The 12,812-nt window shown below is 37.1% G+C and overlaps 1 protein-coding gene across 12 annotated transcripts in view; it reads right to left on the bottom strand.

Annotated features, from left to right (window-relative positions):
• Positions 1 to 12,812, bottom strand: part of ADGRG2 (adhesion G protein-coupled receptor G2) — a 110,911-nt gene that overhangs the window by 43,500 nt on the left and 54,599 nt on the right. For 5 of the 12 annotated variants that reach the window (XM_079122828.1, XM_079122835.1, XM_079122834.1 and 2 more), the window contains 2 exons: positions 2,497 to 2,532; positions 2 to 49 (listed from right to left, as the gene is read on the bottom strand). The exons of 3 other annotated variants lie outside the window; for them this stretch is intronic. In XM_079122828.1, the coding sequence (XP_078978954.1) occupies positions 2 to 49; positions 2,497 to 2,532 (84 nt within the window). The remainder of the gene's footprint in view (position 1; positions 50 to 2,496; positions 2,533 to 12,812) is intronic. 4 more of the 12 variants (XM_079122833.1, XM_079122836.1, XM_079122838.1 and 1 more) reach the window with 2 other exon arrangements.

The following is a 12,812-nucleotide window of genomic DNA, read 5'->3' as shown; positions in this document are numbered from 1 at the left end:
CCTGGAGTACCATTGGAGTAGGGGACAAAACTGACAAGAGATGATTCAGCTGCAGGAAAGAAAAAGAAATTTTTAAAAATAAATACTTTGAAACAATTATGTATTAAATTTTAAGAGTCAGAACTTCTGAGGTATAAATATAAAAAGAAAACATGCTCTGAGACCCATCACAAAGCCTGCTACTACCTATGGAAATAATCTTAGGAACCACACCAAAATAAAAGAAATACTACTTTCAAAATTTTTAGCCAAGAGAATTACAGAAAACATTTAAAATAATGTGTTGAACTACAATCACGAAATCTATTCACACATTGGCTCCATTCTGTTACAATGGTGCCTGGCAACTCATCCCATGGTGAATTTAGGATTACAAAAACAAATTGATACCACTCAATATTATACTACCTAACACAATTTCCCAGTAAGCTATTTTAAAATACGGCTGCTATTAACACAATCAATTGAGTAATAAATTTCCTGTGGAGTGACTCCATTTAGGTTAAGAGGTCAAGCTACTACACACATTTTACATGTTTAAATATTGAAAAGATCCAATGGCTTGACCTCTACCTAAACATGGGAAAAACAAGCACAAACATTTTACAATTAAATCAAGTTTTGCAGTAGGGAGCCTGATTTTCAGCTAGTATGGACAAACTTTGGGTGTGTCAAGATGCTTGGCTGGCCTGTCTGTTTTAAGACTGCTCATGTGTTGGCTGAAACACACACACCCTGTCTGTCCATCCCACATTATTGCTTCCATATTTTGTCATTTGCTACATTTATTTTTTTTTAAAGTTAGCAAGGATACTTCATGAGGAATAAGATAGTTCCTGAATGATACAATCAAAGTGTGGATATGAACTCCTTTGCTACTGGGGCAGAACAAAATAAATGGTCACAATGAATCAAAATGCAGTCTGTAAAAATAAAAAAAATTGGTCAAAGTTGGTTTCTAATTAATCACTATTAATTCTTCCAAATGTTAATGAATGGTGACATCACACAAAGAAGAGACTTGTGGGCACAGTTATCTTTGCCCTTCAATGCTATACTGGCTCTTCCCCAGGGCATTCAGTACCTAGGCTGTGACTAGTGCCAGTGTGCACCCTCAAAGCCCTGTTCCTCATTCTATGCACATAGGGTTTTGCAGATATCATCATGATCAAGTTTTCTGAAAGTTACTCTACTAAAAGAAAAATACACTGGCTTACTGTACCCTGGAAGTTTAATAACTAGGGGGGCAAATTGGCATGGTATAAAGGGTTTGGGCTTTGGTGACTTGCAGTCCTCATACAAATCTTTACCCCATAACTTAATAACTCATACTGACGATAGTTAATTTATTAAGGGCTTACTCTGTGCCAAGCGCATGTGTCATTTCATTTTCACAAATACCCCGTGAAACAGGGTACTATTATTCTAATGTATAGAGGCAGAAACTGAGGCATAGAAGGGTGAATGAAGTTGCCGCAAATCAGAGCTGGCAATGGGGTGGGAGGGAGAGTGGTGGCCAAATTCAAACTCCAATAGTCTTGTTCCAGAGAACATACGAACATGAGCAAGTTTTCCCTTCTGAACTTTAGTTTCCTTACCTACAACATGCATATAATGATTCTTATCCTGCAAGACTGAGAGGAATGAGAAGATATTTTGAAGACTTCCAGGAATGTAGTATGTGCACAAAAAATAATTGCCATTATTATTAATTCAACTTAAATGAATAACAGTAGAAGCTCATTTTCATACAACTAAGGATAGAATGTGAGTTGGCTCATTCCTTATAAGAGATCATTCTAGTCTATATGGTATAGCAGGAAGAATACAGAAGCAAGAATTAGAGAAGCCATGTGCTGCCTTTGTGTGATGTGGAGCAAGAACTGTGAGATCTTTGACAAGTTATTGAGGTGCTCTGGGCTTCATCTCTCATCAACTAAGGGTTGGAGCGGGGCTACTTTATCTGTAAGATTCCATTCCAGCTAGCCCATCTGGAAATAGGGTACTGTTCCTAATTCCTGTCAATATGGGTTCCAGTTATAAATTTTATCTGTAAGTTTTTTGCCTCCCTATTCCAATGAGTGCAAAGCTCTTAGAAGCCTTTTGAAAAATACTCAATGAGGGTACTGAGGAAGCATGTTTAAGAGAATATTTCATCATGTAAATGTAAAGATATTTGGCATGTTTATGTTCAGAAGACTTGTTAACTAGAACACCAAAAAGAACTGAAGAACTTAAGCAGCTACCATAATGAAAACCACAATGTATTCACCAGTGTACTCCTCAGCTTTGTCTGGCGATATGGGAGAATCAATATAGCTGTCTTTTTGTTTATGTTTCCTATTGATTTTCCAGGTGTAGGTTTAATGACATAATTTAATTAAGCTACCTGGAGGAAAACAATTTTGCTATATCTGACTATGTGCCATACTGTGTGGAGAACTTTTGGTCATTTTTTTTCTGAAATTCCCCAAAGTCATAAAATAATAGTCTTACCAGATGGTGACAACAAACTGGAATTATCAGCATTTTCTGTCAGGGAAAAAGGTGATTTAAAGTTAGTTTACTTTATGCACAAATTTGTAGAGATTAACATCCTTAGTGGCAATGAATGTAAGTTGAGTTGTAAACAGCTACCAAAAGAGGGCAGTATGTTAATTTACTATTATTCTCATCACTAACCAGTCCCTTTTAATTCTCTATGAAAGACATCTCTTTAGTGAAGCAATCCTTCTGATTTTGAACTGTTGATGGTGCTCCATATATTGTGTTATATAATGGTTTGGTACGTTTCAAACTAAAAACAATGACTAAGAACTTCAGCTGCTGGCTAATATTCTTTAAAAAGTTTAGAAGTAAATGTGTACATCTGCATAAATTAAACTTCCATGCACTGTGTTTCTTTTTAGCATAGATGTTAGCTATGCTTATCCTGCCACCTCTTGCTAATGATTTCAATCAGATCAGACACCTCTCAGTGTATAAACTACAAGTGCTATTGAGTTATTTAATTTGGATAAAATGCTAATGTCCCTTTAAAGTAATTCTCCTTTTTTTTTTTCTATGAAAAATAATACATGCTTACTGGAGAAACTTCAAAATGACAAAAAAAAAGAAGAAAATAAAAGCCACCTATAATTTCACCACCCAGAGATAAATGACATTAATATTTTAGCATATATTATTTTCTATGTGTATATCTACATATGTATATAAATGTATATACATGTACACATGTATATATTTATGTTAATGATAAGAAGGATCATATTATACAAAACTATTAATAACTTGATTTTTCATATGTTAGTATATCCTGAAAATTGTTTTACATCATTAAAAACTGTGATAACTACATAGCATTTCAATGACTGGATGTAGCATTTATCTATGATGAATTTCCTTTTTAATGGGCATTTTGGTGTGGATAATTTTTCATGATTACAAACAAAGCTGGATTTTTGCATGCACACAAGGCACTTTCAGAAAGTCCATGATTTTTGGTTGTCAAAATGCTCTACAGAAAACTTCAATTAGTTTACAGTACACTTTGCTATACACAAGAATGTTATTTCCCCAAGTCTTCACCTACATGAGGTGTTACAAATTTAAAAAAAAAACTAATTACAAAGGAATTGTTATTTTCTTTGTGGTATTTTGACCTGCAATTAATAGGAAAGACTAAGTATGTTTGGAAAGTAAAGTTGCATAGTACATTATACCTATACCTAGTATCATATGGGAGCCTATTTTCCTGAAATAATGGCAAGGTACTTATTATTTTATGGGATAATTAAAATCATAGTTGTTCTTGCAAGCGGGATTGCTTAATTCCCCACTTCCCCTGCAGTCAACAAGGCAAATGTGGGCAGAGTGGTTGATTGTCTTGGTACCTTAGTGTACTTAGAATTACCTCTTCCTTAATCTCTGTTCTTCAGTATATTCCTCATGCTACTTTTATATTCTACTGATCAGAATCTGTTGAGTTAACCTTTAAAGGGTTAATTTTAAAAATATTCTTGGGAGTACTAGGGGTCGATCAGTCATTCGCATGTTAGTATGAGTTAATCTGGAGATTGAGTTAATCTGAATTGGTTGAATTCTTCTGATCATCTAGAAAAGACCTACCATACTGGGTAATGTGGGAAAGCACTGGGGAAAATCATCTCTGACAATGACACTTAGTAGTGTGCATAGGTGAAGCTGTGGGGGCAGGAGTACAGCAAAGGCAGGAACAGGATGAAGGTACTGGGAATAGTGGAGTACCAGAGAATAGGGATGGAGAGTGATGCTGAAGGGCAACAGAAGCCAACATGGCTTCCGAAACAATTTTACCCCATGACTGACCATAAGTACCAATGATTCCAATCTTCTCTATTGCCAAATCTTTTAACCCAAAGCTGTGTACTCACAGGGAAAGGGGTTAATTTCACCTCTTTCTTGAATATTAGAGGAAATGGGCAACCCAAGGGTAAGAGGAAAGTCAGAGCAGAGACTGAAGTTTCTAGGGAAACTCACAAAACTGGTCTGCCATCCCTGGGTAGACAGTTTTGATGAGCATGGATGGGCTCATAATTAAGAGCTAAAACTTGATCAACATGTAGATTTTATAGGTTTTGACTGCAGACAGAGCTGGCATCTTCTAGGCTGGAACTTACAGGGCTCCCAGCAGTTCCAACGGGATAGACAGCAATCTGCTTTGATGAAGAGAGGGAATCTAGTAAACTAAAGCTTCAGATTTTTAACCCATTAAGTCCCAAGTTTTGGGGGTTGTGGTTGTGGCTCAGCAGTGGAGCGCTTGCCTCACATGTGTGAGGACTGGGTTCAATCCTCAGCACCACATAAAAATAAATAAATAAAATAAAAAGGTCCATCAACAACTAAAAAATATTTTTTAAAAGTCCCAAGTTTTCAATTTTGTATGCATAATAAATATTCAAATATTATTTCAAAGTTATCACAAGTGGCATGTTTTTATATGTGGTTTAAGTTCTTATAGGTGTCCCACATCTGGGATGACAGGACAAAATGGGTTAAATTGTTATTGTCTACTTGTTCTTTTGGCAGTTTTTTTTTTTTTTTTTTTTTTTGGTTTTGTTTGTTTACTTGTTTGCTTTTGGGGACCCAAATGCTTGGTAACTAACACGTATTCACTTTTTCTATCTCTCATTATGATGTTCCATATCACTCCTTCCGGTCCAAGATAAAGATATCCTCACAGGTCTTACACTTTCCTGAATATCAGCCTATGTTTTTCTTGTATCTCTCCCAATTCACTTCCCATCTGTTACAATAAAGAGGTGGTCGTCATTTCCAATGAGTCATATATTTGAGCTCCATGCCACTCTTAGGAGACAAAACATTTCCATTGTTAAAAAGATTCATAAACAAAGGAAGGAAAAAGCATTTTAAAATTTTCAGATTTTCCTTTGGAAGCCTATAAAGAGCAAATGTTAAAGTATTCATTATTCATTTACTGAAGTCTTAGTCTAAGTCAATAAATAAAATTTTGTGATCCATCTAAAAAATTTACTCAATATGACTCCCTGTGAGATATATATATATATATATATTTTTTTTTTTTTTTTTTTTTTTTTTTTTTTTTAGACAAAAGTCCATACAATTATGATGAGCGGGAGTTTGGTGAGCATAAGCTTAGAATGGAAGCCAAACAGAGCTAGAGGAACCAGAAACTCAAGAAACTGAGCCCCCTCCATGGAGACTCTTTCCCTACCTCACCTCCCTGGCACTATTTTTCAGTTATTGCCACCATCTCCCGAACTCCAATCCCACATGGTCAACTGTGGTCCCAGAACTGCTATGTGAATATCCCACTGTCATTACTTCAATACACCCAAGAACTCAGCCCTCATCATCGTACATCATTGCCATACTTGATCATTCTTGAATTTAATAGGTAACACCAGCCAAATAATTCAAATTGAGAACTTCGGTGTATTAGTCTCTTCTCGCTGCTGTAATGAATTACAAATTTGTTATCTTAGAGTTCTACAGGTCATCAGTTTAGTATGCATCTTGCCAGCCTAAAGTCAAGGTCAAGGTGATGATAGGCCAAATTCCTTTCTGGAGACTCTAGGAGAGAATGTGTTTCCTGCTGATTAGGGTTATTGGCAGAATTTAGTTCCTTGCAGTTATAGGACTGAGATCCTGGTTTTCTTGCTGGTGACCAATTGAGGGCAATTCTCAGAGTCTAGAAGCTACCCATGTTTCTTGGTTCATGTCTCATTCCTCCATCTTCAAAGCCAGCAATATTGGGAAAGGGTGGGGGAGTCCTTCTCATGTGCCATCACTCTGATTCACTTCCTCATCACATCTTAAAAAACTCGTATGGTTTGACTGAATTTATTCAGGCACCTCATGATAATCTATCTCAGGGTCCTTAACTTTAATTATACCCACACCCTTTGCCATGTAAGTTTTCACCCTGTCTTATAAAACTGGAAGTTTTAGAAGATGACCCCCTTATATCGATTCTGATCCTCTAAAGCATGCTCTGACTACAGAAGAAGATGGAGATGGCTTCTCCTCTTCATATCTTAAGGTATTTATTGACTACATTATTCACTTGGCATTTGGATATATGTTACTTAATATTCCCACTGTGTCTTAGTCCGTTTTCTGCCACTATAACAGAATACCACTGGCTGGGTCAATTATAAACAATACAAATTTACTTGGTTCATAGTTCTGGAGGCTGGGAAGTCCAAGATTGAGGGGTTGCATCTGGTGAAAACCTTCTGGTTCTGTCATAAGATGGCAGAAGGGCAAGTGAGCTCATGAGATAGAGTGATAGTAACCCACTTCCATGAGAATGGCAGCATTAATCCATTCATGACTGCAAAGCCCCCATGACCTAGTCACCTCTCAAAGGTCCCACTTTTCAATACCACCATAATGGTAATCTAATTTGGACATGAGAGTTCCACAGGACATGCAAACAATAGTACACAGGAAACATTATTTTCCCAACTAGATACATAGCAGCTTAATGCTTTATTTTCTTTCAAGAATCCAGTCCAGTGTCTTGTTAAAAAGTATTTTTAGATTAACTGATGAAATCATTAAGAAATCTCTATCATGGTAGAGCACATGTCTAACATGTGTGAGGCCCTGGGTTGATCCCTAGCACTGGGGGGGGGGGGGGGGCGGAGGGCGGGGGAAATCTCCATCTTCAGGGATCAAGCCAGGAACCCATGATAGGCAGTTCAAGAGCATGAATTTAACTCAGGGAAATAGTGCAAAGGTGAAGTGCTGGAGCAATCCACAGAGGACAGCAACAGCAGGAAGCTGCAGGTACTTCCAGGGATGGAGGAAGGAGGGGTGAGGTGAAGTTACTATATCCTGGAGAGGAAAGCCACAGAGCATGAGCTGAGACCACAGAGAGGGCTGACCAGTGAGAATGGAATCATGGAAGAGGCACAGCCCACTTCACATTCTCTCAGTCCTTTATCTTCTGGAACTGATCCTGGCTCCCTCAGGGCTTTATGGGCCAAGGGGTCTATAAGATGCATTCCCTAAATTCCCTGAAATAAAATGCAAATTTATGTGTGTGTTCATAGGCCTTTATTTTTTTTTTTTTTTTTTTTCTGGGAAGAGTAAAGTCCCAAAAGGGAGTATATTTTTAATTAATAAGAATTTATATGCCGGGTGCTGTGGTGCAGGACTGTAATCCCAGCAACTCAGGAGGCTGAGGGAGGAGGATCACAAGTTCAAGGCTAGCCCCAGCAGCTTAGAAAGACCCTGTTTCAAAATAAAAAAATAAAAAGGATTGGGGATGTAATTCAGTGGTAAATCAACCCTGGGTTCAATCTTCTGTACTTACCTCCAAAAAAGGAATTTACATAGTATTACTATGACCTGGCACTGTATAAGTGTTCACTTTATTTAGTCCATATAACAACCATATAAGTCATCCCCATTTTACTATTAGGGCCTTTGACAATTTACTTAGCCCATCTACAATTTGGTTTTCCATTTAGAAGTTAGGGCTAAAATTAGTCATACTAGGATGTACTTCCTGGGTACTATTGTTAAAGGATTGAGAAGAATACACAGTAAATACTGCTTATGTCTGATGCTCTCCCTATTCCTCATTTTCTCAGTGACTCATCAGAAAATGATATCTCCCAGTTCAAGAGCTCCATTTCAGTTTCTTTTCTCTTCATATTATTTGCTTCCAATTCTCAAAATATTTTAGGGATTACTTTGGAAACATGGGAGGAGAAAGGAGAAGGGCTTCAGGAGAACTTATGAGCCTGACATGTTTCAAAAGTTCTCATTCAAAGTCAAGACAAGGTGAAATTTTAAGGAAGGAAGTAGAAGGCACAGTTACTCATGATGTTATCAGGGTGACCTTGAATAGGATGTGCAGTCTCTCTAAGGGTCATTGTTTGGCTCGTAAAACATAATATTAATATTTTTCTAATTATAACCATAATGTGGGGTTTGCAGAAAACTCCAAACCACAGAAAAATTTGACAAAAAACTAAAAACAAAACAATAACAATGACCAAAAACAAACAACAACAACAACAACAACAACAACAAAAAAAAAAAAAAAAAAAAAAAAAAAAAAAAAAAACCACCTCATAGTCTTACCATTCCAAGATAAGGCTAGCTGGCTGAAAGGATCTTCAGAATATCTTTGGGTCAGTTGTAGAACTGAAACAACTAAATACGGCCTTGAGATGTTAGCATCATCTTCTATTTAAAATTATTAACAGAAAATTGGGCTCATTAGCTTTCTAGTATGTGTGGTAGTTTCAGCTTGGGTAGGCTAACCACATTTCTTCACATAAGAAGTTCATGAGAACTTCTTATGGGGAATCTGGGCAGATATGGAACAGTAGAGCCCTTTTGTAGTTCCCACACAATGGCAATTATCAGCTGCTTCACCTTATTAATATGAAGTTGCTGTCAGGCCTACAACTGTTCCAACCTTTCCCTGGATCTTCCTTCAGCTGTGCCAACTCTTGGGCCAGGTGAGTACTTAATTTTGTGATGAAGGGCCTGGCTTTTGTGGGACATCCCTACCACCAAGGCCAAAGGCAACAAGAACTAACATAGGCTACAACTCAGGCTTGTGGCTTCCAGCTTGTTTTTGCTCTCCATCTTAAATTCATCCTACCTTTCAGACTGCCTGTCCTATAGATGTCAAGTTCTAGCATCAGATAACAGTTTTATAAAGACTGCTTAACCAGCTCCCATAGTTGTATCATCATATCCTTATAATAAATCCGAGAGAGAGAGAGAGAGAGAGAGAGAGAGAGAGAGAGAGAGAGAATATGAACATTAGTGGTGCTCCTTCTGTGATTGAACCCAGATTTACACAGCTTGAAACAGAAATTTTTGAAGCACTTAAATTGTCTGTAGTTGTGCTATCCAACATGGTAGCCACTAGCCACATGTGGCTATGTAAATTTAAATTCAAATTTATGAAAGTTAAGTATAACTAAAAATTTAGTCCCCCAGACATGTTTCAAGTGCTCAATAGTCACATGTGGCTGGTGGTTATTGTACTGGGCAATGCAGATACAGAACATTTCCAGGACCATGAAAAAAATCTATTAGTCAGTGTTGGTCTGTAGTGATGATAATGGCTAATATTTACTGAATTCTTATAATGTGGCAGATACACTACAGACATCTGTTTTATATGCATTAACTAATATAACTCTATGAGATAGGTACTTTCACTTTACAGATAAGGAAATTCAAGTACAATGATTAAATACTTTGTTAAGGTTGGAGGTAAGATTTGACCCTACAAAGTTCAGAGCTTATAAGTCAACCTTATGCCACACTATGAAGGTCCCAGTGATCTGGCTTAGCATGCAGGGAGTGGGTAGTTCTGGTAGAGTTTCCTACCAGATGACTTTCCAGATTGGACAATGAGCATGTCAGTAGTGCCCATAATGGACTCCTCCAGTATCCTTAGACTGTATGAACTTAGCTTCTTATATGATCTCAAAAAGAAAAGGATGCCAACCTCATCCCATTCCACCCTCCAATGGCTGAATGAGATGTACCAATGACCCTAGCCAGAAGGTACAATCAAATGCATTAGTTAAGGTGATGCAAGCAGTTGCAATAAGTAAATCCCCAAATCTTGGGGGCTTTATGTAATAGTTTGTTTTCCATGTTTAAAGTTCAGTCAGCAGCCTAGAGTAGAGCACTGGGGGTGGGGGAGGCAGGGAGAAGGAACCCGGGTTGACAGAGATACTACTTTCTTAAACACAAAGATTCTAAGTGTACCCTGGACAGTGATATCAGGAAAACAAACAGGGAAGTGAGAGGGAATGAGTGAAATCAGGTGAGAGATATTTAATGGCCAGGACAGGAAGTGGCACACCTTAGATCTACCCACATCCATCCGCCAGAGCTCAGTCACATGGCCATTTTCAACTACAAGGGAACTAGGAAATGTAGTCCAGCTGTGTACTAAGGAAAAAAGTAAAAGCTTTGGTACTATGCCAGCTAATGCCTGCCACATCAGATTTAATGAATGTCATTAAGTAAGTAATGCCCGTTAAACTAATGATCGGACAAGACTAATGTTCAAATCACTCTCCCCTGCCCCTGCCACCATTCGTTCTCTCTCTCTCTCTCTCTCTCCTCTCTCTCTCTTTCTCTCTCTCTCTCTCTTTGTCATGATACTGACAAGGTCAAAAGTCAGGGAATCAATATAAACTGGAGGAGGAATACTTGTCTCTTTGGGGCCGAATATGAATTCCCCTTTCTTTGTGACTCATGCTCCCAGCTTTGCTTCCAGCAAACATCCAGATCATCATTCTTCCAGGACCCTCGAGAGTGACAAGCCAGTTCTGTAAACAACTATGTACTGGTAAAAACCACTAACAGAGGTTGAAATTATGGATATTCCTGCTGCATGGAAATCCTATTTAGTTGGAAAAGTTGCATTTTTTACTTGTCTTTGTTTTGAAGCCACATTTACCCTTAACTTTTGCTGTGTTACTTCTGGATAGAAACCCTTAGGAGGCCCCTAGGTCTTTGTTTGTTGGTGGCTCCTGTTCTAATGGCTTTTCCTTATATTATCTTTGGCTTGTCATGAGCTTTGATAGCCTGATCTGGAATTCCTCACTTTTCACAATCTGTTTCTCTGACTTCATAATCTTCTCCATATGAATAAAATGCCCGTGTCCATTTATTTCCAATGGAGCAAAGAACGTGCCTGCTAACCAAGACTTGCAAACCTGATTAAGAGACTGGGCTTTCAGGGAGACTGACTGGGGTTCAGATTCTGGCTCTGCCTTGAGAAAGATCCTGACATTTCTCTGCTTGCATTTCCTTATTTGTAAAATGAGGATTGTTTACTTTGAATGAAATTATATTACTTACAAAGCATTTTATCATAGTACTAGCAGGAAATCATAATTATTATTCCTTCAGACTATATAATTCTATATCCTTGGATGAAGTTTACCTTTATAAAATAAACTGAGTTTTCCACCTTATGCAAATAATGTGATATCAGTAATTTGTAAAGGGCATTTTTAAAAACAAATGAAGATAATTTCTTTTCATGATTTGCATGTATGTGATCTCCATTCTAACTATAAAATATTTTTATCTATTCTCTAATGCTTGGTTAGTGAGAATATCTATTAGAACACAATGTTTGTCTAATTCAATATTCCATAGCTTAAGATCATGGGGTTCTGACCCTTCATATTACACATCAGAAATTGTACTTCATGGAAATCCATTTCAGAGGCAAAGATGATCCAGTTACATGTTGGAAATTTTTGCAAAGGTAGTCACTTAGACCATACTTTCATTATTTCAAAAATTGTTTATTTATCAAAATATTCTGCAAAAGAAAATTAGAGTGTTATGTTTGCTCTGTTTGGAATTATATCAATACTGGTTTTTTACTGCCAATCAGACACTGGATATAGTCAGATATGTCTTTGTTCAACACAACAATGGGGGAAAAATCTTTACTTAAATAAATTGTTTAAAAGATAGCATCTTTTAGGACTTGGAGTTCCCTGGAAGAAGGGAATTATAAAACAGATCATATGTGGGGGAAAGGCCAGATACCAAAATAGTCCAACCACCTCTGTCTATAAGTAAGGAAACTCAGGCTCAGAAATATGAAGTGATTTGCCCAAAGTTTATTCATGTATTCCATCTTTTGAAGGCTTACTATGTGCTAGGCACTGGGTTATAGCAGGGATAAAACAAAGTCCTTGGCCTAAATAGAGTTTACATCTGAGTAATAATTCTCAACTTACTTGAAAGTTTTAAAATTCCACTTTGAAAACATTCTATAATTGAAAAGTTCTCAGTAATTCAAAGTTATCCACTCCTGCTTACACACAAAAACACAGAATTTGTTAGACTTCACTGTGAATCCAAATCTGTCTAATGACAAATCATATTTTATATTGGGCACAAGGCAAAAATGTCTATGTAGTCAAAAGACAGTATGGCTATTGTTCATTCAATGAATCAGATCATTATAAGCAATTTTAACTTACTTGTTAAAGCAAGATTAGTACCCATTTTGTATTTTCATTTATCTCTTCTTTAAATTAAAAAAAAAATCTGTACTGTACTAAATACTTTAGCAGCATAAGGATAACTTTTACTTTATGCTTTGCACATTCCTAAAAGGCAAGGAGAGGAAAGAGTATAGGACACCAATGTTCAAGACTAACACAATTGCCACAGACATCACTGAGAAAGCATCTGTAATTTATCTTGATTTTTTAAACAGCACTGTAATCTTATAAACATGAGATCTCCTGCCAAGATCAATGTGCTTC

This window comes from Sciurus vulgaris (genome assembly GCF_902686455.1).
Source record: "Sciurus vulgaris genome assembly, chromosome: X".
NCBI classification, from domain to species: domain Eukaryota; kingdom Metazoa; phylum Chordata; class Mammalia; order Rodentia; family Sciuridae; genus Sciurus; species Sciurus vulgaris.
This window is presented reverse-complemented; position numbering and strand designations above follow the sequence as displayed.